The sequence below is a fragment of the Passer montanus genome, unplaced genomic scaffold (genome assembly GCF_014805655.1).
Source record: "Passer montanus isolate IOZ18808 unplaced genomic scaffold, ASM1480565v1 scaffold57, whole genome shotgun sequence".
Lineage (NCBI taxonomy): Eukaryota > Metazoa > Chordata > Aves > Passeriformes > Passeridae > Passer > Passer montanus.
The window spans coordinates 3,344,456-3,371,949 of NW_024370705.1; the positions used below are offsets into that span (position 1 = coordinate 3,344,456).

The window sequence follows — 27,494 nt, forward strand, 5'->3', positions numbered from 1 at the left end:
CCCATGCCAGTGGATGGGGACCCTTTGCCCTGCCCTCACAGTGAGGCACCTCCATGCCCCTTGGCCATGGGGACAGCAGGAGGGAGGGCAGAGTCCTGACACAGACTCTGTGGCCAGCACTGACTCCCCTTTCTGCAGCAAGGACTTGCCTCTGGATCCTGCTGCAGACACTGGGGTGTGCATCTGCCCAAGCCCTTCTCCCCCAGCCCAGTCACCACCTCTCACAGGGACATCCAGGCTGCACACCATTTCAACGTGCATATTTATCACTTTCCCCCCAAAAGACATATATTTGAATTTAGTCTTGGTAAACATAACCGCAGGAGATGCAAATAAGTGTTGGGGAAGCATAAATAACTCCACACAGATAGACACACACTGAGACAGCAAACACAGACAGGGTTCACCAAGGGAAACCAAGAAGTGCAGAGCACGCCCTGAGGCTGCCACCAGTCCCAATGGCTTTGCTCTCATCCACCAAGCCAAGAGGATTTCTCCTGCTTTTGCTTTGCAGCAGCTGGTGGGAGAATAAAGCTGGGGAGGAGGAGTCTAAAGTTGCAAATATCCCATGAAAGCATCATGGCAAGTCCTGGCTCTGCAGTTTCCTGCAATCTTCTTCAAGGAATGGTTCCAGTTGTAGGAAGTTGCAAGTCTTTCACAGTGTGAAAGGGTGGAGGGGCATGGGGACCACCATGAGGGAGGAGCAGCAGGTCATCTTGCAATGTCCAAATTGCAGCCAGCCGATAAACCTTCATGTAGGAACATCGGGGCTAGATGCTCCATCTAGGTCCTCTTCTGCCCTCTCTAAGGTGCTGATTCTTCTTTAGCTGAGAATAATCTTCAACGGGACATCATGCGAACAAACTCTGCAACCAACAACACAAGACAGCCCTGAGCCAGAAGGCAGCTCTCATTCACTGGAGACAGCAGCCAGGGTGAGACTGGGAGTCCCCAGGCTGCCAGCAAAGCCTGTGTGCTCCGAGACTGGCCCTGAGAGCTCACACAACATGGCCTTTAATCCTCGCATTAGATATGGCAATAAGATCCCTCTGGCAGGTCAATTCATTGCCTTGGACTCCTTCCCAGCCACCTACAGTCTTGCTCGCACAAGAAACTCTTTGTGCAACACTACAGCAAGCATTGTCTCCCTTCACTGTAACGTCAGGGAACCTTGATTTACACTTTTGGGAACATGGTATGATTTCTTAGTAAACTTGCCATTTCACAGAGATACCAGTGTGAGAAAGCATGAGAGTTGTGCCAGTATCTATACTGGAGTTCTTGCAGAGAAAAGTTTACTTTAAGGGACTTCTTGTTTTCAAAGATACATGTTAACTGTAAGGATACCCTGGATCTATTTCTTGACTACCCTGCAGTTTGTGAAGTCAATTGCAATTGTTCAAATTGAGTGTAAATGCCATCAAATATAAATGTGTTTTCATTCTGCACTTGAATTGCTGAGGAACTAATAACTCTGCAAAGAGGAGGGCAGTGGAAATTACCCCCTTGACTTCTCCTTTTCCATTGACAGAGGTGTCCTTTGACAACTAAAGTGGTAACTCACAGAGAAATTGATACTGGGATAGCATTTCATGTATTTTAGCTGTCTAACATAATTTAGCTGTGGGAAACAAGGACAGCTACTGCCATGTAATCAGCCAGTGCATTAGAACAACTGCAGCTACCAGGTACTTTCTAGGAAGATACTGGTGGTATTCTAATATTTTCAAAGCCCTCAGAGGCTTCAGTAATCCCGAGGAATGAGATGCCTTGTCATGTAGGAGACCCAAGAATACTGCTAAGCCAAAAAAAATTATGTCAATTTTACTTTAATTTCATAGTTCCTGTATTTCACCCTTACTGCAAAGGGACATCTGGATTTCTACCAGAGAAAAAAGCAGCCTGTAACACTCTCACACCTTCCAGCTCTTATATCTTCTTAGCTGTCTGATATCAACTGCTTCCTTGCCAGAAACCCTGGGCTCTATTAATATTGCTTCTGCCACAGCTAATGGCCAGGATAGTAGCCTAACCACTCTTATTTTTCAAAGTCCTTCTGGCATGGAAAGTGTGAGAAGAAATTTATTATCTCTAGGATTTAACATGACACCTATGGATCAGATATCTGCAGTCTTAGTGAGCACAGCTGGCATGTGACCATCTTCTGGCATAAAGGCACAGAAACAAATTCTCTAGAAAGCCATATAACAAAGGTGAGCCAGAGGAAATGGAAGGTGCAATACATTCTCCAAAGCAATTCAGCCACCCCTTCGCAGCTCTTGCAATAGATTTAAAGAAAGGAAAATGCCCCATAAAACAATGGCAGGCACAGCATGTATGCACCAGGATCTGTTTCTGTATGACAGGTTCTGTCTCTCACCATGCTAGAATTATAGAGACCCAGTGGAAACTGAGATGCAGCAAGGGAGGATACACAAATGAACAATTCATCTGACTGAAAAAATGAAGTTATTTTTTCTCCATACTTCAGAACCCTGGGCCATGAGCATGCAAGTCTTCCACTTCAGCTTCTGATCTGAAACTCTGACTCTCACCAGGGGAGATGGACAGTGAGCACTGATCCCTTCTCACCTTCAAAGTCAACACGCCCATCTCCATTCAGATCCACGTCCCGGATGATCTCCTCAATATCCCGGTGACCCACCTGCTGCCCTAGAAGTTTCTTCATGGCTTCTCGCAGCTCACTGGTGCTGATCTCCCCGTCTCCATTGGTGTCAAACTGCAAGTACATGAAAAATACCAGCAGGAGAAATACAGTTAATGGAAACAGATCTTGCTCTGGATTGGTTTTTTTATTGTCTTTCTCCTAAGCGCCCTGTATTTTCTCCACTCCTTCCATGTTCCTCCTTTTCCTTTGGATCCAGTCTGTCTTTTCTCCTCAGAAAATCCTTGCAAATGCTGTGTCTGCACCAGCTTTTCTTTTCCTTGCCTCAAGAGTTCCCTTATCTTAGTAATGTTCTCTGTTCTTCCCTTATTCCATGCCTGACTGGGCTCTTTCTAGATCTTCCACTGTGCTGCTCTCTCCTCCTCCTCTTCTCATCTCCAGTGGGTCTTCTCTCTATCCTGTCCTGTGTTGCTCACCTCTCTGGGGGCACGCGGAATGGATCACTCACCTCTCTGAAGGCATCACGGAGTTCTTTTACACCAATCATGTCTGCAGTCTCTGCTAGAAGTTTTGGTCCCATCAGCTCAACAAAATCTTCAAAATCCACATGGCCACCCACTTGGGACAAGATGAAAGATTGTGTGTAAGAACTCCATAAGTTAGCCAAGACCAGCACTCACTTTGCATTTCTTTGTGCCCCAGAGAGCGCCTGACCTTCCACAAAGCAAAGCACAGAAGGTGTGGGACAGTGGAAGGAAAAGGAGAGGTAGTTTTACCCTGAATTTTCTGTATTATGGGCTGGGCAGAATGAGCCCAAGTTATTCCACCCTAGGCTGCCATGGACTGTCACACCCTTATTGCATCACATCAGAGGCTTGATCGTTCTAGTGCTTATAGCAGCACTGTGCTGTGCCTGTGCCAAAGGGCACGGCAAGGGCACAGCATGATGTTCCTGCAAAGCCTGGGCAGTGCCCTGCAGCAGTGGTGCAGTCCTGCTGCATCACAGCAGCTAATATATGTCCAACTGTTTATTCATTGTATTAGTTCTTTTACTTGTTAGTGCCCTGAGAGCTGTCAGCAACACTCTCAAATTCCCAAGCACTTATGTGCCAGGGTTATCAGCTGCTTTTGTGTGTGACTGGTTGCATATGTCACAGCTGTTCTCCTTCCCTCGACCAAGTAATTGGTCCTTTTAACATAATCCTGTGTCAGAAATAACATGCACTAAATATGCTTCTCCCCACCTGGCTGAGGGTGATACCCTGCACTGCCACAGATGAGAGCTGACAAAAACGATGGTGAAAGACAAGGGTCACAAACAGAGTTACAGTGAATCAGATGCATTTGTCACATCTTTCCATGACTGCAGCAGATGCTCCCATCTGACGCTGCTCGCTCACAGCCCATCCCCAGGCACACAGCAGATACACAAAAAACCACCACAGACCAACAGCCCATCCATCACCCATCTAAACAAAGCATCCCCATCTTCCCAGGCTTGCTCTTCAGTCTGACACCATCTGACAACAGCTTCAATGTGACAACACACAGACCCTGAGCACCGGTGCCCGACTGCACACATTAAGGGCAGTTTCATACCTGACAACATAAGCAGGAAGGACAACCCTTCCACTCACTGTGCCCATATACAGTACAGTCCACACAGTCTGTTTGATACACAAAAACAAACATCGACTTCTAGGGACCACAGACAAACAGGGGAGATGATAAGAAGTGAAAATCAGAACCAAAGAAAAGAGAGGGAAAATCCAAAGGAAAAGAGGCAGCCAGAGACCAAGAGAGCCTGAGGCAATGATGCAGGGCACAGCAGCAACAGGCAGGTACAGCTGGGTGTGTGTTACTCACAGTTCATGTTGATCTGCTGGGATAGCTCTATTAGCTCCATCTCAGTAGGCATGTAGCCCATGGTCCGCATGCAGTTCCCCAGGTCCCTGCAGTTAATAAACCCATCCTTGTCTTTATCAAACTCCTTAAAGGCTTCTCTTAATTCTGCGAGAAAGGAAGAACAATATTGTCAGTGACAGCTTGAAATACCTTTTCCAAGAAAACTCCCCAGAATACATAGCACTTTATGAAGCCAGACTCTCTAAGATACTCAGCATTTCCCACCAGATCTCCCTACATGAGGCAATGACTGGAGCAAAATTAAGCTCTTCTGTCAGCAGTGCTGCTGGCCCATTCCTGGCAGGAAAGTTTGCTTGGACCACGAGTGTCACAAACACTTCATTGCTAAACTGTGCTCCCTAAAGAAACTGCAACTAGTAAGTTTTTCCAACATTCACCTCTGCACTCTATTATATACCCCTCACTGCAGGGATTAGCAGGTAAGACAGCTTCCTTGGAGCTGCATTATAGTATCATGCTCCCAACACTTTCTGTGGGAGCTGGATGGACAGCAGTTCCCTAACACCAATAGCCCATTACTAACTTATCCTCTCACCCTGAAGAATATGGAATGGATGCAAATTCCTTCACAGTCAGAACTCTTTCAGTTTTATATGTTACTATTCCAGTAATCATCTCCCTTGATTTGCCCCAAATTATTTTAACCCATGGGGGCCAGCATGAAAGGGCCAGCCAATAAGTTTGCACTGGGGAGGGAGAAAGAGGACAAAAAAAGGAGCAACAAATTTTACCTTCAATTTCTTCTGGACGCAGTTCTCTATCCTGCAAAAAGAGAACATATTATGTTAAAGACATTTGTTGGCCACAAAATAGTTTCAAAATAGCACTTGTTGGTACAAAGGGTTCTGGAACAAGCCAGAAAGTGAGAGAAGAAACAAGAAGGTGATGACATGTTTAATACCATCTACCTAGGAAGGCTTCCCAGCTTTCCTTCCCAAAGAGAGGGGTGTTAACCTGCACACATTTCTCTGCAAGCCTCTCTCCCTCTCATCTGGTGGACAGGGGGATGACAGGTGGTCCCTGAACAGAGCAGACCTGGACCAACACTGCAAGATTTGTGGCCTCCCCACTGATGGTATTATTGGCACCTTCATGAAGCTGCTTCATCATTCCCCAGCACCAAGTTCTGGAGCAGAGACTGTCCCTGTGGCAGTTATGATCTCCTCTGGAGCTCTGATTGTATTTCTACTGCCACTCCCGCTGACACACACAGATCAAAGCAGCTGGAAGCAGTCCTTGTAACCAGCAGGGCTAGACTATCATCTGCTCAGATCACTGCTTGATCTCTGTCCTTCTGGCAGGACAGCAACAGCCATGAGGTCTCTCACAGTCAATGTCTCAGTGACATCTCCTACAATCTGTCCCCACAAAAAGGCAGTAACTTCCCCATTCCCCCCAGCCTCAACTCCATATACAAGCATTTTGAAACCAGTCATGAAGGCAGACACACAACATATACATAATCAAGGTCATCTACAAATGAAACAGGACAAGGATTCACCATGTTCAGGAAACACTGCAACTTCAAACATCCAATTTGAATTTCTTGGAAGAAGGGGGAGGATATAAGAGTATAGGAAAGTTCCAACACTGCACCAGGAAGAAGAGATGAGCATGGAAATGCACTGCTTTCTGGTTTAAATGCCCTTTCTAATTCCTCTCATGGCTCCCAGGCAAATCCAAAACATCTGAGAATTTGGAAACACAGAAACGCGATCTCTTTTGTCGTCTCACTCTCGGCTTTTCCCCTCAACTGTGGGGAGTTTCTCCTTGCCTTCCAGGTGTCCTCCAGCCTCACCACATGTGCCTGGAGACGGTGCCTTTGATCAGTTGGAGAAGGATGATCCTCTGCTATTTAACCACGGGCTCCTCTGGAAACTCTAATGGCAGCTGCTCAGAGTGCATAGCAAACTAGGACACACACTGGTTTACGTCTGTGCAGAAGTGGGCTGTGCCAGAGAAATGACCAGCTTGCCACCCATAACCTTCCCAGAGGCATCTCTGTGCTGGATGGAACTGTTGGAGCGTGCTGGCTCTGCTGTTTCATCCTTCACAGACCTGGTATTTTCAAACATGTCATCCCATTTGTTCTGCTTTCATCAACACCAAGTAATAAAACAATTCAATCTCCTCAGACCGGATGCAGGAGGCATAATTGCCCTCCTGCCTTAGATAAAATAACAGAAGAAAACCACCCACAATCGGTTGCAGCACCTTGTGCACTTCATTCCAGAGACTGCAAACACTGATCCCTGGAGATGGTGGCTGGGTGCACAGCAGGGGCAGGGCTGGGAGCACCAGCCCCGCGGTGCAAAGGGTGCCACGACTCACCCGCAGCAGCCGCTGCCTGTGAGAGTGGCCAGGGTAGGGCCTGGGCCCTCCTCCAGCACATGCTCACAAGACCATCCTCCTCCTCCTCCCTCACTGCATTGTAACTGACATCGGTCTTCTGACACTTGTCAGAAGTGGGGGCTTCAGCACGGGCTCTAATTTTGCACACCAAAGAATTTGCATTTGCCAGATACTGCAAATGCAGAAGGAGGGGGAGGGTTTATGTCCCTCCAAAAATCTGACTCAAGTGATAACTAACATCAGGAAGAGGTTTTCTGTTTTAAATTTGAAAGATCCACTAAAATGTTAAGGAGTAAAATTGCTTGGGATAAAATGGGCTGAATCACTCTAAAGCTTTCGGAGAACATATGGGAACAGGAATAATAATACTCCAAGAGTTTAGATCCTCGATATGAGCAGAGGTGACCCTCAGAGAGTCCATTATACTTAATGGTCTTACCCTCATTTATTTCTGTTCTATGCACAAGAAATCCTGCCAGCCTAGAGAGTCAGTAAAAGTAAAGCTGTGTATTAGATGCACTTTTTCTACATCAGGGTACTTAGAGACATCACTAATCCTATTTTGGAGACCTCCCAGGGTACAGTGAGCTTCCATGGCCTAAGCAGGATGGACACTTGTCCAGCTGTCCACTAGGGAGTTGGACCTATCTCCTGTGACAGGTGGCTCTGTGCAGGTCAGCAAGTGTACTTGTGCAAGTGTGAGTTTCATGTTTTAGTGACCTGCCACAGGGACTGTGTGATCACTTAGAGGCTGAAGGTTAGGAAGAACAAAAGCCTTTTGATCAATAATGACACATAATTACTCTTCTTTGAGTTGTTGGTTGAAGCAGAGGTTTCAGAAATAAAGACCTACACATCTCCTACAGCTATAGATGACCATATCAACACACAAGTAAAGCAGAGGTTTCTTACAGAGACAATAAACCTCTGGTTCTGAGACAACTGGGGTAAGCTTTGTTTCACCACGAGAACATGGAAGGCCCTGGGTGAATATCTGACAATGCACATATTTACTCATACATGTCCATAAAAGATGTGTTAATCATATTAAATTCTGTTTGCCTTTAAATTCACATTATTGTAGAAGTAGAATGTTTGGGGGCAAAAATATGTTTTAGTTCTTGTAAAGACACAATACTGGGTGCATACATAAAGCACATATTTTTATTGTTTGTATATAAATGCATACATTGGATGCATATGAGCACCTAGTTACAATAGGTGAGACTGAATGAATAGAAGTGGTTTTGCTATTTCTCTCTCACTGTGTGGGAGGGCAATACCATTTGGTAGCCTGGCACTATTTGCAAATATAAGGACAGCCTGATGTTCCTCAGTTTAACTGGCTGGGATTGCTGCAGTGTCAGGCTGGGTATGCCAGTGCACAAGAGATTGTGTCTGGGTGTCTGTGAGGAGGCAGCTGTCTGCTTATATCTGCTGGTACTAGTGTGCTCACTGTGAACTGATAGGAACAGTATCAAAAATGGACAGCTTGTTCCTGATACAGATGCCCTGATTTGCATTTAAGTGGCTATTTAGGTATTAATGCTAATCTGAGCCTGGGAATGAGAGATGGGTGTCTTGCTGGAATAACAGCTTTGAACACTGGACTCTTCCTGAGTCCATATGATTATTCAAGTCCTGAAGTCCTAAAACCTTTTTCTGAATTCATATGATTATGGCTACTCGAGTGTAGGCTTGGATCTATTTTCCATAGCTGCAAGCTTAGAATCCTTTTTTCTCGGTGTTTAGGCACAAGGGTACCTGCACATCCTTCAGGTTAGACATTTGCCTGTGCCTGTATTTGCACTTGGAGCTGGAGCCGGGATGCTCGAGATCCAGGGCTGGGAGTTACAGAGCTCCAGGCAGACGGAGCCCGGGGGCGGCTCCGCGTCCCCGCCTCGCGTCCACGTGGCTTTGTGCGTGTCTCGCCCGCTGGGTGTAACTTACGTACAGGCTGCCTGTTTTCTGCGAAGCCCTTCCTCAGGAAGATGCATGCTGGCCCCAGCAGGTTGTGCATGACGGCGCAGTTCTGGGCCAGCACCATGAGCGGACCCTGGTACTCGCCAGCCGACGACCCCTCTTCGCTCGTCTGGACAGCTTTATAGCTCGTCTTCTCGTCATGGCGGATCTTCCCAGCCAACCAGCAGCAAGCAAACAACACAACAGAGGATGTTACCTCCCCATCTCGTTCCTCTGAAGTTTTACTGAACCGCCTCGCAGAGATATAATTGCTACATTTCTTTTATCTGGTGCACACTGCGTCCCCCCCACCGGCCTATTAGGATTTGTACAGAAGCAGTAAGTCCAGGAGTTCACTTTCAAAAGCTGAAAGAACAACCAGCCACGAGAATTTCTCTTTGAAACAACATCAAACTCTCAGCGCTGCTCACATCTACCCAGACACGGCCCAAAGAGCCACACTCCCACAATCAGCCCCAGAGTTAACACTGCCTTGAACGAGCTGCAAAGGACAAGCTCATCCCAACTTAACAGTCCGTGTGCCAGCCCGTGGCCTGGGCAAAGCTGCCAGGGCATCCCCAGGAGAGCAGGCAGAGCTGCACAGAGCCTCTGCACAGGCTCCGCGTTACTTTTCAGCAGCACAGCAGCACAGCTTTATCACGTTTTCACAAGGCCGCTCACAGCATCAGGTGGCCCTGCCGACTGCAGGCTCACGCTGCCTTGTGCAGTTACTAATTAGTTACATCCTCAGGGTTTGAGGCACTTACTGCCTTGGCCTTTTTAATCACTGACAGTCCCAAAGTGGAGATCAGACACGGGCACAACATTTTTGAGTGTTTGCATTTGCACATTTTCTAAGTGCACACGTCCTGCTAAGCTAAGGCTCCAGAACAGAATCCAGCACTGGATTTTATAAGGAGGCGCTGCTTTCCTTTTATAGAAATGCATTTCCCTGGCTCTGCAAAAAACCTCTTATCCTGATATTCCCATGCAGCTATAAAAAGCCAACACAACCCACAGGACCCTTGGTTTTACAGAATAAACATTAATCATACATTAGATTCCTCTTCAGGAATGATTCTACTTTTACAGCCAGCATTCCCAGGGGTGATCAGAGAAGCTCTGTCACTTGTCATTGTCTCTATTAACCCTTTCCTGAAAGCCTGAGGTAAATTTTCAGGCTAAAAGACCAGACACAAACATCCCCCCATTCACACTCGTCTGAGACGATTGTATCTACTTGCTGTGTCTGCCATGTGCTATTACATTGCATGCATGGTTTGTAATTTGCCTTTTTGTACACAGTCTTACACCAATCTGCTCATGTATAATGTCATGTGAATATCAAGCATCAAAACAAAAATAACTCAAAAAGCAAGCCAGGGAGAAAGAAAATGATGAAGCAGAAAAGCATTTTCATTGCAGTTGTGGCTGAGGAAGGAATTGGTCTCTGATTAATTCTGACACATAGCACACTTGTCCTTAAAAAACTGAAAGATGAGCATCCATCCACAAATGGCATATTACTAGCTCAGCTAAATGTCAAGACATCTGTGTTGAGCTACACAGCTTTGTGGCATCAGTGCAGTGTATTTTCAAAATTATCAGCTTTATTTCCTGGCACATTTTTCAGTTTAATATACCAAATAATATGAATCACCTAAATACCCCACATCAGTTCTGTGTTTAATTCCAGTGAAGCCACATGAAGGATGCAAAGCCCCACAGCCCCAAATGTTTATTTCCTGACACTTCCAGTCAATAGTTTATTACCAAGCTATACAGCAGTACCTCATAATAGTCATCCCATTATTTTTCTGTCTCGATAGAGTTGCCAGTTTTACAAAACAGCTGAGCCACTGAGGACTGTGACCAGACAAACTGCTGCAGTGCCAGAATACCAAGGTGAACAGCTCATCAAGGCTCCCTGCCCTGCACTGTCACTGCAGGCAGGATTTATGGCATTCAGTGTTCCCTCTGCCAGCAGTCTCACAGGTTCTCCTGCAAATACCCACTCAAGTTCCCTTCACCATGCTCCTTCTACAATGCAGAAGAGAGGGCAAGGGAGCTGTGATATTGGTATGGGGCAAAAAAACAACAGCCACCCATTACAAAATGGGAAACAGCAGTATGCATGACAAAGAAAATGGAATAGGACTGGGGAGATCAGGCTTTCCCAGTCCCTTCTTAGTGAAGAACCACTAACCTTCCTGGCCAAGTCCAGCCCTTGGCTGTGTCAGACCAGGAGATTATGGAGTGGGAAGAGACCTGGTTGATCTAGAGACAGCCAAAGTGGCAGAGAGGTGTGGTAAAGTGAGGGACCTGGATGCCAAGGCTTTTAATTTCTGCACAGCAGAAGCACACCAGGATTCACTTCATTTCTGGCCTGAGTGTCAGAGGGACTTTGCAGAACAGCAAGCCAAGAGGGACCTCGGTCCCAACTGCAGTGTCTCTTGGAGGGAAAAGCAGGCAGGATGGCCTCCACAATCACCTGGGGGGACACTGTGACAACAGGAAACTGAAGCTTCCCACAACAGACCAGGAGTCACAGCCTGAACAGCAAGGCACCCTGCTAGCATCCAGACCTAGACAATGCCAGCTGATGCCTGGGAGTGAACCCCAAATTTTGGGTTGAAATCATGTATTCAAGAGTTCAGACTGTCACCCAAGAGCAGCTTCCACAAGTGTTGTCTGCAGTCCCTCCTCTTTAACATTTCAGCAAAATGAGTTTGCTCAAAGTAAAATCTGAGAAAAATGACTGGGATCATATAACAGTCAAGTGAAGTTGGGCAATGTTAAGACTGATCTGCAAAGTCTCCACTATAATCATGTGTGTTGTGATGAAAAGAATGGCAGAGTACCAGCACCTGTCAGGATGAGTGCCTCATTTCATAGCTCACTAGAGTGATGTGAGTGATGTCAAAGCTCTAATTCAGCTTTGCAACTTTTTCTCTTCAGTCCTGACATCCCAGGCCTTGTAACTAGGCACAAAGTGAGTTATTCAAAGCAGCTTTTAGGAATAAAAGCATAAATTACCTCAAAGACTGACAACACAATTTACAGGTTCTTGAATCTATTTCAATTCAAGCAGCCTGGCTACCTGTCAGACTTTAATTGCAATCGCCTTGTACAGCTGCAGCCAACTCCTTTTATTCCACGTTGAAGGCAACCTACAAGCAACCAAGTGGGTTTTTCATATGTGCAACATTTGGGTGAACCTCAGCTACTTCTACGTCTCCCTGCAGGTCACCCTGACCTAGGACTGGTCTCTGCACTGCCTGACTTCTTGGTGATGAATTCCCTCATCAAGTATCCCAGCTCCCCCACAGCAGCACTGTGCCATTATTGGCTTTGTTTACAGCAGCCAAGATAACAAGCAAGTTGTGTTTCTATACAGAAGAGGCCAAAATGCAGCCAAAAGAAACTCTGTGATGGAGGTCCTCTCCCAGACAGCTCCCTTGCAGCTTGCCCAGGTGGCAAGGTCTCCAGGATAAAGCATCTTGGTGGCAGTGGCATTTCACTGTCATCAAGGTCTCCACAGAGACAGGGTCTCATTGCAATACTTTGGATGATCAGCGTAACTTTATAATTTATGAAGAATGAACTGCATAGCTTTTTGCTGAGCTATTAGATTTGCAGCAATGCCAAGTGAGAACCTTGTGGCTGACAGGTACACAGTGCTGTAAGATGTTCCTCAAACAAGCAATGTTTCTGGGGCATGTCATTCCCATTTCAGCCTAGTCTGTAACAGTAGAATTATTCCTGAATCTAGTCTGTCCCAGGACCACTGCAAAACCTCAGCACAGAGTAGACTGTGGGCTGAAGCCTAACAGATACTTGTGGCAGCTCACAAAGTCCAGCTGGGCCCAAGCATGTAGACACATGGGACATGCTGATGTGCAACATGATGCACAAACACACAGCCAGGACCCAGTGTATCCACTCACAAACAGATGCATGGACAAGCAGAACAGAGAGAAAAACATGCTTTCGTACCCAAAACAAATACTAAAACTAATTGTTTCATGTGCAAGGACAGACAGACATAGAACATGTGCATGTCTACACACACACTTCAGTGAGGACATGCACGAGCAGGTGAGCACACACAGCACCACATAAGCAAGGGCATGTGTTTGATACATGAAATGCCCCCTTCTGCACTCACAGCAAACCTGCTCAGGCACTCAGGATGCCTGTGTAGAGACGTAAAGAGCTAAGGACACACACGTACCTCAGGTGGGCACATAGGTGTGCATACCCTTACACAGCAATGGCTAAGGGTACAGACACGTGACCCTTCATGTATACATGCATATATGTCCCTACACCCATGACACACGTGATTACTCAAGCAGGTAACTCTCAGCTGAAGCTCACACAAGATGCCCTGACAGGAGTGTGCCAGCACACTGTGCACATTGACAAGCACATGCTTGCACGTACCCAGAGGAGAGCTGTACCCACACAGTGAGCAGGACACGAGCCTACACACACATTGATTTGTTCATGCTATGGCTCTCAGCATCCTGGTCTCTACTGGCTGCACTTGCTTGAGCAGCTCTTACAGAAAAAGTCTGCTGAAGAAGCTGAACCCTTCATACTCATCTCTGTGTTTCTCCCACCTCCCATTCTCGTCTGCCCACAAAGTCACCCATCCCAAGAAGCAGGGCTGGATTGATTCAGGGAACATACCTTTTTAGAGAGGTTTCTCAGAGGAGACTTCACACAGTTGCCCATAATATGTTGAGGCTGCCTTTCCGGTGGACTTGGTTATAAAGGAACTGAAGCAATTGATCCCATTAAAGGTATTCCTTGGGAGCAAAGCAAGAAAGGCAGCACCAGGCAAATCCAAACAGCTACTTGCTGCTGGGGCTTTCCCTCTTCAGGGAGCTTTTTCTCTCTCTGCCTCTCTCTCTCCGTATTTTACTTTATGTTCACTTTCTTGAAGAGATGAAGCAGGAAGGAGAGGGAGGGGAGAGAAACAGACAGAAAGAGAGGGAGAGAGAGAGAGTGAGTGAGAAGGGGGGAGAGAGGGAGGCGGATGTATAATCTACATCAGATTAATGTTCAAATCCCTCCCACCCCCCTCAATCTGCAGGCAAGATTGTTTCACTCATAGGAGAGGGCTGTTTCAGGGAGAATTAAAACAGAGAGGCAATGCAAGAAGTGATTTCAGTGATGAGTTCTGTGAATCTAGCTAGTTTGGGTCCACACAGCCTCTGAACACTGCATCCCTACCCACCCCCCTTCTAACTCCTCTTGGCTTTTCAATCATCACAGCACTAGGCTGGCCAGAAGGCAATCCACTTAGGGGCTTGGAGCAGACCACAGCTCGTCTCAGAGCAGAAACTGACCATTTATCGGGGTGGGACCTGTTTCAGCTTATAAATACCAGCAGACCTAGCAACGTCTGATTTTTTTTCTGTCACGGTGCAAGCAAGCCAGGAGACAGCAGTCCTGGGACCCTACTTCACTCTCAGCCCCAGGACAGTAATATTTAACCACAAGGGAGAGATGTTGAGCCAGTAAAGTTTTTCCAGCTTTCTTCAAGCAAAAATCAACTGGCAGTTTAACCTGCACAAGTATGCCAAAGATGGGCTCACACCCGAATCTTAAATCTAAACAGCCCCAGCTTAGATAATGTGAATTTTGATGTCAGATCCATCCATTTCATTTGCAAGAGCCCAAGTCCTGGAATAAATAAGAGGCACCTGAACCTAGTGCTGGCTCTAAACTTTGGACTTTATGCCTGTAGCGTAGAATCATCTCTGAAAGAAAAGGGATGAGTCCCCAATATATTTTTTTCCTGATCTCAGGCTGAGCGTAAGAGCATTCAGTCTGAAAAGAGATTTAAATTGAATAAAAGACACATAATCACACTCAGGCAACAGTATCTGAGCAGGATAGTGAATGCACCTTTAGCTGTGAAGGCACCACAGCTGCAGCTCCACAGTGATGAGAAGTATGAAGAGCTACTTCCTTCAAACAGCTTTAGACCAGGATGCCACTGATCTTACACCCTGTTATGCAGCAGGCTGGTTGGACACTCTGGTGTTGAGCTGAAAGATTTCACATCTTTATTTGCAAGTGTAGTTCCAAACAAAAGCTTCTACAAAGACCTGCTCCACAGGCTGAGTATTTGCACCACATGCTCCTTGTGAAGGAGCCAAGGACTCGCTCTCCTGGCAGCTCTAGGGCTGTAGGACAAAGGAAGAACTGTCAATGTCAAAACAAAGCAGGGATTTCTCCTTCCACCCTGATGCTGCTGTGGCAAATTAAGTATGATTCTAAGGTGACTCAACAGTTGCTTTAGAGCTTAGAGGCTTCTTCCACCTAAGGAGATGAGTCTAGGAGTCTAAGTCTGACAAAATTCCACAGCTTCTCCAGTTACATGTGTGGCCATAGGGAATAGTGTTTCTTGCTCTTCCTTGTAATAACAGCTCCCCAAGAGTGAAGGCAGTGGGACAGCGTCCTCTCAGATTCCCTCAATACCTTTTTCATTAAATGATGTTGGTAGGAGCTGCACAAAGGTCCACAGGCTCTCCAAAAGAAGAAACTGCAGCAGGACATGCTGGAAGACACTCCTTGTGTGCCCCTTGTACCCAGGGCAGATGGAGAGGAGGACAGAGGGGAAGACCTCCATAGCAGAGCCCACCCATGCTAGGGTGGAAAGCAAAACTTTCCCTGAGCTGGGCCTGTCTCCTGCTGTCACAGAGGATGCTGAGGAAAAATGCTTTCCCTGGGGGCTGTGCCAGCCCTGGGCCTTGCAGTGGGGCCTTTGCAGGAGGATGCTGAAACTCCCAGCTGCTCTCAGACTTCCATCTTTAGCCCTATTTCTCTTTCCCCTCTTAAGGCAGCTAATGGGAGGCTGATCTACCCTCTGACAAAGTGCCAGTCATTAATAATGTCCTCTGTCAGCTGGAGCCATTCCCCAGGCTCCTTGTTTATTGACGAAGTGCTTGTCTCCCTTGAGCAGAAGCTGCCACACAGCGAGTGAGGCGCCTGGGCTCCTTCCTGAGACAAATGACTTCAATTCCAGAGCAGAGAGGAGAGAGAATTGCCTTTCTGCTGCTAATGAATCTCTCCCTGACAGGCAACATGGAGGCTAGGAACATTCTGCAACTGAGAAGTGCCCATCTCCCACATTGTCCCAGAGAGAGGGAGGGAAAGAGAGTCAGACATCTCCTGCCAGAAGAATCCATCACAGTTCCCAGACTGTTGTGGGACAGCTTTGGAATACAGCTGTGGAGTTTGTCTTACTGAGCTCCAAAAGCCTCTCCACGAGATGGTGACCCTCTAAATACTGGTTTGTACCAGAGCATTCAGAGCCAGCCACAGCCATCACTGTGTCTGCCTACTCTCCAGCTTTTCTTCCCTACAGTTACAAGCAGTTGTAGGAAACGTGTACGGCAGAGTGAGAGGGCTGAGACCTCCTGCCAGGCTTGGCAGGGAATTCACAGTCCAGGAAGGGAAGAGGGAATGGGAGCCCATGTGCATCAGGTTTGCAGCACAGTCACAATCCTTCAACTCCCTAAGAACTCTAATGGAGCTGCAAGAGGCCCAAGAGATGCGATCATAAAGAATTTTTTTATCTTCTTATTTACTCTGACTCTCGTAAGAGCAACTGGGCAGGACACCACAATCTAGCAGACAGCCCCTGCTTAGCTCTGAGGAGGAAAATCTCTCTACAGTGGGATCTTGTTCCCATCACCACCACAGGTAGTTTAAAGATAGGCAAGGAAAGTGCAGTTGGCAGAAAGGTCATAAGAAGATTAGGTTAGAAGGAACATATTTTCACCCTTCCTCCAACTGACGCTGCTGTAAGAGAACAGGATGCTGAGAATAAGTGTGTCAGAAACATTTCTGTGTAGGTGCTGATCTGTGGGTATGCCTATATCTGGGGTAGTCAGTATGCATGTGGGAGGGCTGCACATGCATGTATACTGGTTTTCCCACACTGTTCTTTGTGGCAATCACACTGTTCTTTTAAGGTCTGTGCCTCTGTTGTAAACTTTCTAAAAATCTGTAAGAACTTTGTGAAATGCAAGTCTTGCTGCTGTTCATGCATCCCTTCCTTTCTCCCAAGGTCCAAGGTGGAGAGCAGAGACCTCAAGGGATGCAGCTTGGCACAGAGCAAGGTGTCAGCTCATGGGAAAGAAGCATTTGGCACGCTGACTGACCTGAGCACATGGAAGGGAGAAGGCTGGCTGACTTGGCATTGAACAAGGAATGATTTAGGTGGTTTAATATGTCTGGATACTTTAAAAAGCAGCAGTGCTGTGCTTTGGGCTGGCACCTTTGGCAGAAATGCTCATTTCATAGGAAAATGTTGGAACTCCTCATAGCTAATCACTTGGCAGGTGCCAGAAGCTTTATCCAGTGGCAGCAAATATCCAACAGACACAACAGAAAAAACAAAATCAATCCAAAACATGTGATTGTTTATCAAACTGTAGCTTTGCTTGGCAAAAATTTTCAGTGGAAGTATAGATTTGTATGGGGGCTGTTCAGATGCTAGGCCTGTTTCAGTGCACAGTCCTTCACATGCTGGAACAGTACATCATTGTCCTCAACACAACATAAATACTGCTACAGGGCAATGTCAGTAGGTAATGGGTATTGTATAGCAAAGCAGGGAAAACTCTTTTCTAGTATCCTTTCACTGAAGTCCATAGTTCTACCAAGAGCCCATTAATTGCTTCAAACATTTAGTATATTAAAACACATCCCCTTACTTTATTTATCCTAACAGGGCAGGAATTCTTGTTGTACTTTTTCCTATCCCAGAGTGGAGAGTGCACATATGGATTAGTAGCTTTCAAATCTGCTTCCAATAACCCTTTATCTGGTGGCTACAGATCTATATTTTACAGGAAATATATAGTTTTAGAGAAACTGTCTTGTTTACTGAATGACCTCAGATGAGCCTTGGATTAGGCAACATCCTCCTGTTGCCAGTTCTGTCAAGGACCTCATTTTGAAGCTCCCAACCACTGGAACATGCACTGGCACTCTGAACCAGCTCCCAAGTGCTTTTGCTGCACATTGAGTTGTGTCTTCTAACCTCCAATAAACCCTGGATGGTTCCATATGCCAGTCAGACACGTACAGGTCCATCTCAAGGGGAGGCACAAGCAGGTATTGGTGGATGCAGTCCAGGTTCTCATCTAGAGAGAGGAATTCTGCAGAGAGTTTGGGAACTTTCTTTACTGTCAGCTGTTCCAGGAGGAAAGTGTTGCTGACTCATGCTGTGCATAATATTCTCCTCCATTAGAGCAATTGGATCATAATCAATCACAAACAACAGAATCTTTAATAAAAAGACCGAGGATATTTTCTATTCCTCTCAAGGTAACAAAGCCTGGACTGCCTGTCAACTTCTGTTTAGAACAGCTCTGTCTGTAAATAGCTGGCTTCATTTTGCATCAGATGAAAATAGATGGGAACGTGCTTTCTCCTGACACCTTCCCTGCAGATCTGATCCAAGTATTTTGCATTAGCCCAACTTCCAAGTTCCTACGCAGGAGATGCGTTGGCCAGACCACAATGTCCTGTGGATATTTGCTGATGATGATCCTAAAGATCATCAATGGGCTACAAAAAGACAAGTACAAACTTGACAGCTCAGAAGCTGCTGTGAGGATTTGTCACGTATATGGAGCACAGAGGTTGTTTAAAATGAACCTCATGTGGTTCCTTGTCTTTCCTCCAGAATATGGGAGTTTTGTTGCACTCCATCCAACTGTGACTAGTGCAAAAGCAGCTAATTCTGCCTGGCTCTCTCACCTCTTTGGAAATAAGAGGGACAGGAGTCACTGTTTAGCTGGCACACTGAGGTGCTACTGAAAACGTGCCTGATCATCAGATGAGCAGAGGCCGGGAAACCAATATCAACTAAATAGTCCAAACCAGCCCTGCAGCATTACATGAGATTTGCCATCCTAAACCAGAGATCTGTGTCACTTCTAACTTGAGTAAGGATCTGACAGACCTTTAAAAGGGCCAAACTGTGTATTCCAGGTCTCTGACTATATCTCAACACAACTGGTCCCAAAGCATCTAAACCCTTTGTGTCTTATTTCAGCAGAACACATTGAGGTTGCTGGTGTTTATCTACTTCCTGCCTTCAGCTGTTGTGACAGGATGCTTCCCAATGTTACATGGTTGCCTGTTTCCTTCCAAATGCAGAGAATGTCTTTTGCCTGAGTGGGATGAAACAATGCTTTGTATTCCTTCCAAAGATGGTTGCAAGATGCTAAGTACTCTAGGGGAGGAATGGGTGGAAGAAATATTAGAATATTGCTGTCTTCATTCATGGATAGTGCTGAGTTCATGGTCTTATGCTGGTGCAGAAACCTACTAAAAATCTAAATATGACCATTGCTAGGACAGTTCTTTATTTTTAAGTGGGGCATTTGACTGAAGGATTACTCAGGTTCATGGACACTGCTGCTGCTCTCTAAGGTCACAGGAATGTCAGAGGATTATTGAAACGGAGCCCAAAGTTAGCTAGACATCTTTTACTGAATGCACACCATATAGCTGCTTGTTATTGGAAATCAATACCACTCATGGACGCATCAGGGAAAAACAGTTACTGAAGCTGGAATGCTACAAAGATCACAGCTAATTCAGCTGACAACCTGCAATCCAGCCACTACATCTAAAGCTAAACTTCCCAGACATTGTGTTGAAACCCAGGATTGAATGAAACAAAAATCAAGGTGGTAAAGTTTACCAAAATGGACAATGGACTTATATAAATGATGATTAATTTATTACTGAAAGCTTTTTTTACCTCTCCAAAGATAAACTGAATCTAACCAGAAGGTTTGTGTATTTCAGTGCATTAGATCATGCTGCTGTATATTTCATGAACAGAATATTTAATGAATGTTCTTTTAGCTTGGTTTTATTTTGATGTCTTTCTATAGCCTTTTAAAACAGATTTGTTTAAAAAGTAAATCACTGACAAAGATTAATGTTTGCTGGCAGACCTACTGTAGGCAGAAGGCTTATCCATTGCCCCTTAGTGATTCTGTATGTCTGGCTCACATCCCTCAAGCTCTTTACAAGCAATAAATGTGATGAACTTTTCTCCAAGCTGAGCAAAGGGGGAACTGAGTGGATATGCTCAAGTGGAACAATGTTTCTCTGTGTCTGAGGTCATTACATATAAAAACATGAGACGTACCTTGGAAGGTGTGGCAGGTGTCAGCAGGCAGGTGTGCACACAAACGCCGAGCGATGTTTTAAGCACAGCAATGCATAAGCGTGTACAGAGGTGGTTGTGTAGCCACACAGAAGATTTAGCAGAGGCTGCACGAGCAGGCTGTGTGTACATAGACAAGACATGTATATGAAGGCTTTTTATGTCAATCAACATGCATGGACATGGGCTGTGGCAACTCATGCAGGGATGGAAGCACGCAAGCTGTACGGGCCCCACGCAGGTATCCGGACCGCTGCGAACACGCAGTTGGGAGCGGCTCTCTCCTACTTCACGGCAACAGCGGGGCTCTGCCCGGTCTGACACACTCACCGGGCGGCCCAGGGACAGAGCATGCCCCGGGAGCCCGGAGCGCGGCGGGTCCGTGTCGAGGCGGCTCCGCCGGACAGGGCCCCGGGCCGCGCGGGGGCGCGGCGGGGCCACCGGAGCCACCGGAGCCACCGGAGCCCGGGCCGGGGCCGCCGCAGCCCCGCTGGCCCTCGGCGGGGACAGGCCGCCCGCAGCGCCCATCCCGGGAGCCCGGCGGGACGGGCAGCGGCAGAGGGAACACTGCTGTCACGGGGACTCCCTTCCCTCCCTTTTGGGGCCGGTATAAGCCTTCAGAGGTGCCATGAAACACGGAGGAAAAGTCGGTGCAGGATGCGGCATTTCTCCGGGTTTTTTTCTGCCTCCGAATCTGTGCACCCACAATCCATACTCCACGCGAGACAAGCCCGTGCCACGGGACCAGCACCACTTCGGCGGTCAGTCATGCTAAGCCACAAGTCTGTTCAACCCAAATTACCGTGCCGATTTAACAGTGTTAATGAGCAGTTTAGTTAGAGACTGTCTCAGTTTGTCGCGAGCCCTGACATGCCACTGCTTCACCTCCTTACAGGCACAACACAGCACGTGAGCACCTGGAAACCCAGACCTTTCACCTTCACCTCGGCACCCCACAGCGGAACACGTGAAAGTTTCCATTGCTGGCATCACTGCTCCAGGGCAGCCCAAGACAGCGCAGCCTCCCTCGCTAATACACAGGGCCAGCTGAAAACTTTCATCACTAAGCCAGGAGCCACTCTACCCTGGCAGGACTGGCCAGGGCTTCCTACTTCTCCACGGATGGATCTCCAAGAATGGTCCTGATGCAGTGACTGCTCTTGGGCAAAACGCCTGTTAGAATCAGCTGAAGCCAAAGACATTGGAGGGAACAAATTTATCTGGCGGATGAAAAGACCAGAAAGGTGAGAGGCTGGACATGGCACCTTTTCCCTACACGCTCTCGGCTGGTCAGAGGAGAATGTTCTTGACACATGCTTTCCACACAGGCAGCCTGGGGTCACCTCCTGTCCCAAAATGGGGCCACTTCTGTCATCCCAGTTTGCTCTAAGATCCATTAAAACCTGTTAAGAACTGAAGCTCAAGAATGAAGGGGAATGGAGCAGGAAAATAAAAGGAAATTTCACAGGAAATGCAGAACGATATCTTCCCTATTTTAACGGTAATGTGGACACCAACATTAAAGCAGGAATGGGAGATGATGCAGGAGAGGCTTTAAACTCCCTGTACAAATAGAAATACAAAAGCTCCTTTGGCCACAGTGCTAACAGCAGAACCCTGTAAATATTTCATTATTCTCTACGGCAATTGTTTGACCCCTTTGATCCCCACGCCACCAGAGGCAATTGACAGAAAACTGTTGGGGAATCACTTCACTGAAAAATTTAACAGTCAGGTAGGGTGTGAAAGCTAAACGGCTCTGAAAACGTTCAGGTCTCACATGGCAGGATCGCTTACAAATTAATATTGCATAGCAAATGCCCGGAAAAAGCTCTTCTTGAAGATGCCAGCGCTGAGCACAGGAGGAATGAGGCGATGAGAACCGGTGGCTGTCTGTGCCGCAGTCCCTTACAGAGCCGGGGAGCCAGGTGCCAAGCGGCTGCTGCACCGTGGGCACTGCAGCCACAGCACCGCTGCCCCGGGAATGCCACAAAACTGGCACTGCGGTCCTGCTGCCACCGCACCGCTGTCCCGGTCACTGTGCTGCTGTTGCTACTGTTGTCACATTACTAAACTGTGTCCTGCTGTCAGGCTGCCACCTCACCGCCACCCCAGCTGCTGAGGGGTCACCACTCCTCTTCTGTTGCTGAAGTGTGATCTGTAGCCACACTAGAGACACTACAGGACTCTCATGCTCTTCTGCTCTGCCGGGGTAATAAGCAGGCTCCCTTATGCTTCACAAAACACTTATGCCACTTGGCCTCTCCAACACTATTCTATCAGGCCAAAATCACATGAAACATCTTCCTCATGCACCCTTTTTTTGCCATTTTCCCACTTTGCTGCATTATCATACACACACCCCTTGCCAACTACACCCATGAGTCACAGCACTGCTCTCACACTGCACTGAGCCTCTGCCACTGCAGGACCACTTTCAAACACTGCTGTCCCACTGTCCCACATAAAATCAGCCCATACTCACACTGCACTGAGACCAGGTAAGTCTGTGGCGTTGTCCTCTTGCTAACTCAGCTGTGCTTCCAAAACTGTGGCATGGTGGCAATACTTCATTTGCTGCCCTCTGCTACAGCGGGATGGTGCTGTCAAATCAGCGCAGCCCTTTGCAAATATCACACCAGAAGTGATCACTGCTGTACAGAATGGCTCTTGTCTGGAATATTGTATTACTACTGCTAAACTCTTCTGTCAGGCTACAGCACTCCACGATTATCACACCCGTGCACTGCCAAACTCCTACCACACGGCACCAGTATCACATCTCTGCTCTGCCCCAGGACTGCGTTAGCACTGCATTGTCAGGGCCGTGTTCTCCAGACGCTGGGAGCTGCACGCACTGCATCCCAGCCCAGAGAAGTCCCCAGCAGAGTGCTCCTCTGCAACTGCTGCGCCGAGCCGGTGTGCAAACGTGTCATTAGGCTAAGATGACATCCTGGCTTATACTTAATGCATCATTACACTACCCTACTTTTGTTAATTCATGTACCACTCAATTACAAAATGGTAAAATATCCTAAAAGAGTATTACCGCTTAATGGTATTAGAACATCACTGCACCAATATAGCTTAAGCCTAATTAATAAAAAATATCACTGCATCCTGTATCCTGGCAGTATCTTAGCATTCTCCTGGAGTACACACCCACAGTGCACTATATTGCTGTGCTGGTTATATAAACACGGCGCTTCTTCCTTCACTCTGTCTTTTTTCTGCACAGCTACAAATCTGTCTCCCTCAGACACAAACCTCTAGTCCTGAACTGCTCCTTTTTGCTGTTACTGCAATAATGAAACTCTCTCCATGGAGTCATCCCTGCAATCTTTTCTGTGTATCTGATTGTACTGTAGTGTCTGCATCTGCGACCACATCACTGCACCACCATGGAACAGGGTGATGATGTTCCACATCTGTAGAGCTGGAACAAGATATCCTGGTGCTGCTGGACCACAGTGCTCTGTGCTGCGATATGCATCACTGTGCTCCTCTCCTGTGTACGGCAAAATTACTGTTTGAACTGTTTCACAGAGGGCTGTGTGGGCTAGAAAGAAGTTTTCATACTAAATGAATTATCTGCTGAGCTGCTGCTGTCTTCTGAGCACAATGTGGAGCAGACTGGTGTTACAGCACCTGCAGCCTCAGACTGCAACCCTGGACATGTCTGCACCTAGGACCCTGCCACAGCCCAGGCTGCAGCCAGGGCTCTTGCAGGGGTAAGCCTTGCCTGTTTCAAACCTTCACACACATTTTTACACAATGCTGGGCATTTATTTCTTCATTCTCAGAAACAAAATTTGTATAATTCTGTGCCATGACGGAATTTCCATACATCTTACCCCTGGGCCTTTATTCATCCCAGGATTTTGATATCACTACCAAAAAAAAAAAAAAAAAAGAAAGAAAAAAAGAAAAAAAAAGACCTTCATGTATCTCATGTAACCAGCTCTTTGTGTATCCTAAATTCTAAAAAATTCTAGCTCCCCATCTTGCTCCTGTAGAGGGGGATCTACTACACCCCAGTCCTAAAAGTCAGTTCTAAAATCTCCACTAAATTTTCATTCTGTCACAGTTCCTTCAAAGAAAGTGAGAGATGAATACAGAGAGAAAAGGGAATAAATAAAAGTACACTCCAAAAGAAAGATGCTGGTGTGTGCATGTAAGCACTGGTGCAATGTACTCAGTGAAAAAGTGAAAATTAGAATTATATCTCTCTCATTTCACTGAAGGGCATTGTTGAACACCACTGGTAAATTTTGCTACATTTACAGCTTTCAGAAATGTCTTTTGACACTGGAATGTGAACAGCAGAACAGGTAAAATAAAGATACTATTCAGATAAGGACTAAGCTCAAAACCAGAGAGGTTTCCATGAGTGGGAGACCTGGCATGAATTTGTTTATATTTCTGATGCTTTGGAGACATACAGCTCCATAGATTTAAAATCTTTTCTTGGATACATCTTCACTTTGCTCAGAACTACAGGGTAAGTCAGAGCCAAGACCACGCATTTCAAAACCTAGTGCTGGAATATGGCTTTTTGTAACCTGGGAGCATCAATCTGCTCACCAGGCTCTTCCTTATTGTCAGAACAAAATTTTAATCCAGACTTCAGATGCACCATTGGCTCAGGGAGGGTAATACTTGTTTTAAGTTAAACACAACTGTAAAATTCCTAAACAGCAGCCTGTCAGTGAGGATGGAAAAGTGTTGTGCTTTGGAAAGAACAGATGTGCTTTGATTTTTATCTGGAGAAGTCAAGATGAACAGAAGCAGACAACACTCCCATATTAAACATACGGCTGTATCACCTCCTTCCATCGAATTACAAAAATTTTTATAATTCTTTCCATAATTTCAGTCTGAATGGGCTCCCTGCAAAGCCTCCCAAACACGCATTAAAAAGGGGGGGGGAAAAAGAGAAAGACAAGAAAAAAATAAAAACTCAACGATAACAAACTCCAGAAATCATAACTCTGGTTTAATCGATCATTTCCAGGGCTGGATGGAACTTAGCCACCCAGGCTACTGGCTTATACCTATAATTGTGCTTCTGGAAGATTGCAGTTACATTAATCTTCCCAGAGATTACATTTTCTAGTAACATCCCTAGATGTCTCTAAAAGAAATTTCAAGCTAGTCTCCCTCTGCCTTTTCATTTTTAGAGGGTAACCTCTAAAAATGTTGGGTAATTTCACTACCAAAAGCAGCTAAAAGCGACAGCTTTGTACCAAAAGAGCTTGCAAACACCAAAAGCATCTGTTCCGCTCTAACATAGTGACTGGGAAGGCTTCGGAATTGGGTCAGGATTTTTTTTTTGTCGTTCTCTCCACTACCTTCTCCTGACAGCTTCTGCCATCAGAAATGATTCATATGCTGATTGTACAGAAATGTACCATAAGGAGATGTAAACAAATACAGCAAAGCAAGGCGGGGAGCCAGAGAGATGGAATCTAATAAGTAAATAGCTTTTAAAAATCCGCTTCTCTGACTCTCATCCTCAGCAGGCAGAGCCACAACTTCCCCCGGTGACAGGGAAAGCACCGGCACTTCCCCCGTCAGCACCACCGAGAGCGCCCTCCGCAGCGCCCGGCGGGCACCGGGGGCTCTGACCCGCGCCCCGTCCCCGGCGCGGAGCCCTCCTCGGGGCCGACCCCGCAGCGCCCCCGGCCGTGCCGCAGCGCCGGGAGAAGTTCGGCAGGGGCGGCCAGGAAGCAGTGCATTTACAGCTGCGGGCTGTGCCCGGGGGCGCGGGGGGCTCCGCAGCCGGAGCCGAAGGTCCGTGAGCCGCAGGAGGAGGGGGCGCGGAGGGAAAGCGGGTGGGAAGAGAGGGAGGGGTGGGTGCCGAGGGGCGCTTTGCCCCTTACCTGGCCAAAGACCGAGCTGAGCATGGGGTGCAGCTGCTGGATGAGGGGATCCGCTTCCACTGACCGATCGCTGCCGCTGGACTTGGTGGAGCACTTGCTGCTGGATTTGGACAGAGGTGAAGCGCCTTCCGAGAGCTTCAGGGACTCTCTGCTGGACCTCTGCCTGTGACTGAAGAAAAAGTCCTCCTCTGCCTCCTCCCCATCCCTGTCTGAGAGCTGATGCTGGTCCTGGGGGTGACCGTGGCTGGCGTGCGGCGGGAGGTGGTGATGCTGCCTGGATGTCCTCCCCGGTTCCTTGCCGCTGCCTCTCCTTGGACCTCCTTCCGCCGGCTCGGGCTGACTCTCCCCCCGTCCATGTGACAGCTTCCCCGCGCCCCTCGCTCCGTCCTCCCGGGCGCCTGGGTGGCAGAGCGGCCTGCGGGCACTGGGCTCCCCGGGGAGCTGCTCCTGGCTCAGCTCCCTCCCCATCTGCCCGCCTTGTCCTTTGCCGTCCCGGACGCGGCTGCCGCGGGGCTGGGGCTGGCCGCCCGCCGCCCGCCGGCTCCCCGCCGCCTTCAGCAGCGAAGTGCGGGACTCGCTCTTCGCCATGGAGGAGCCGCTCATCGCGGGGCCGCTAGAGCCGCATCCCCGGCCGGGCGGAGCGCTGCCGCTGCGGGCAGGGCTGCGGCGCGCCGCTCACGGCATGTCCTGCGGAGACCCGCTTAAATCCCGCACCGCGGCCCATGTGACAGCGCAGACAAAGGCCGCGGCAGGGGCGCTCCGGCGGGGGCTGGCGGGCACCGTCTCCCCCTCCGGGGCTCTGCCCCCCCACCCTCCGCGCTGCCGCCTCTCCAGGTGAGCCGGGGCCTCCCCCCGCCGGGGCCGGCTCGGGCCGGGGCGCGCCGCAGGAGAAGCGGCGCCGCCGAGGGGTGCGGGCGGCGGCGNCGCCGGGCCGCAGCCCCCCGGCGCGGCGGCGGGCGGGAGTCGTGGGACCATCGCCCCCGGCAGCGCGGACGGCGAGGCTGGCGGCGTCCCGGGGGCGACGGTGGCGGAGGCCTGGCTCCCGAGGCTCCCTCAGCTCCCAGGGAAGGAGCTGAGTGCCTGGGAGGGCAGAGCCGGGAAGGTGAGCACCCCTGCCCCGCGGGGTGACCCACCTGCCCACACGTGTGCCCCTCGGACAGTTCCTTCGCTCCGCAACCAGGACCCAGCACGGTTTGCGGGTCGTGGCCCACCTGAGGGCACCAGCTGTGTGCTCAGCCTGCCGACACGGGGCCGCGGTGTGCACTGCCCCATAAGTCCGCACCTATAGGTCCGATCACTATAACGGAGAGGATCCAAAGTCTTGATCCAGATTTCACAAAGTTCAGGAGAGGAGGCTGGGCTGCTCTGTCCCTGACATAGCTCACAGGAGAAGTTTTAATGCAGCTTTTGAAATGGACATAAAAGCTTTGCTAGGGGACATCATGCAAGAATATACAAATGAAGGAGTTTGTACCTAAAAAGCCGATTACTTAACATCTTTGTAATCAAACACAGGTAATTAAGTGGCAAC

At 48.0% G+C, this 27,494-nt stretch overlaps 1 protein-coding gene across 4 annotated transcripts; it reads right to left on the reverse strand.

Annotated features, from left to right (window-relative positions):
* Positions 1-248: 248 nt before the first annotated feature.
* On the reverse strand, positions 249-26,847 carry CABP1 (calcium binding protein 1). Of its 4 annotated transcripts, none has more exons than XM_039726153.1 (8): positions 25,964-26,238; positions 13,562-13,810; positions 8,859-9,035; positions 5,284-5,314; positions 4,493-4,636; positions 3,135-3,244; positions 2,593-2,740; positions 328-866 (listed from the first exon to the last, which is right to left on the reverse strand). In XM_039726153.1, the coding sequence occupies exons 2-8, from the start codon at positions 13,604-13,606 to the stop codon at positions 841-843; spliced, it is 681 nt and encodes a 226-aa protein (XP_039582087.1). In that variant the 5' UTR covers positions 13,607-13,810; positions 25,964-26,238; the 3' UTR covers positions 328-840. The 4 variants fall into 4 exon arrangements, with proteins under 4 accessions (XP_039582085.1, XP_039582087.1, XP_039582088.1 ...); XM_039726154.1 differs by lacking the exon at positions 25,964-26,238 and adding an exon at positions 22,567-22,855; XM_039726151.1 differs by lacking the exon at positions 13,562-13,810 and having other exon boundaries at positions 249-866; positions 25,964-26,566.
* Positions 26,848-27,494: the final 647 nt, after the last annotated feature.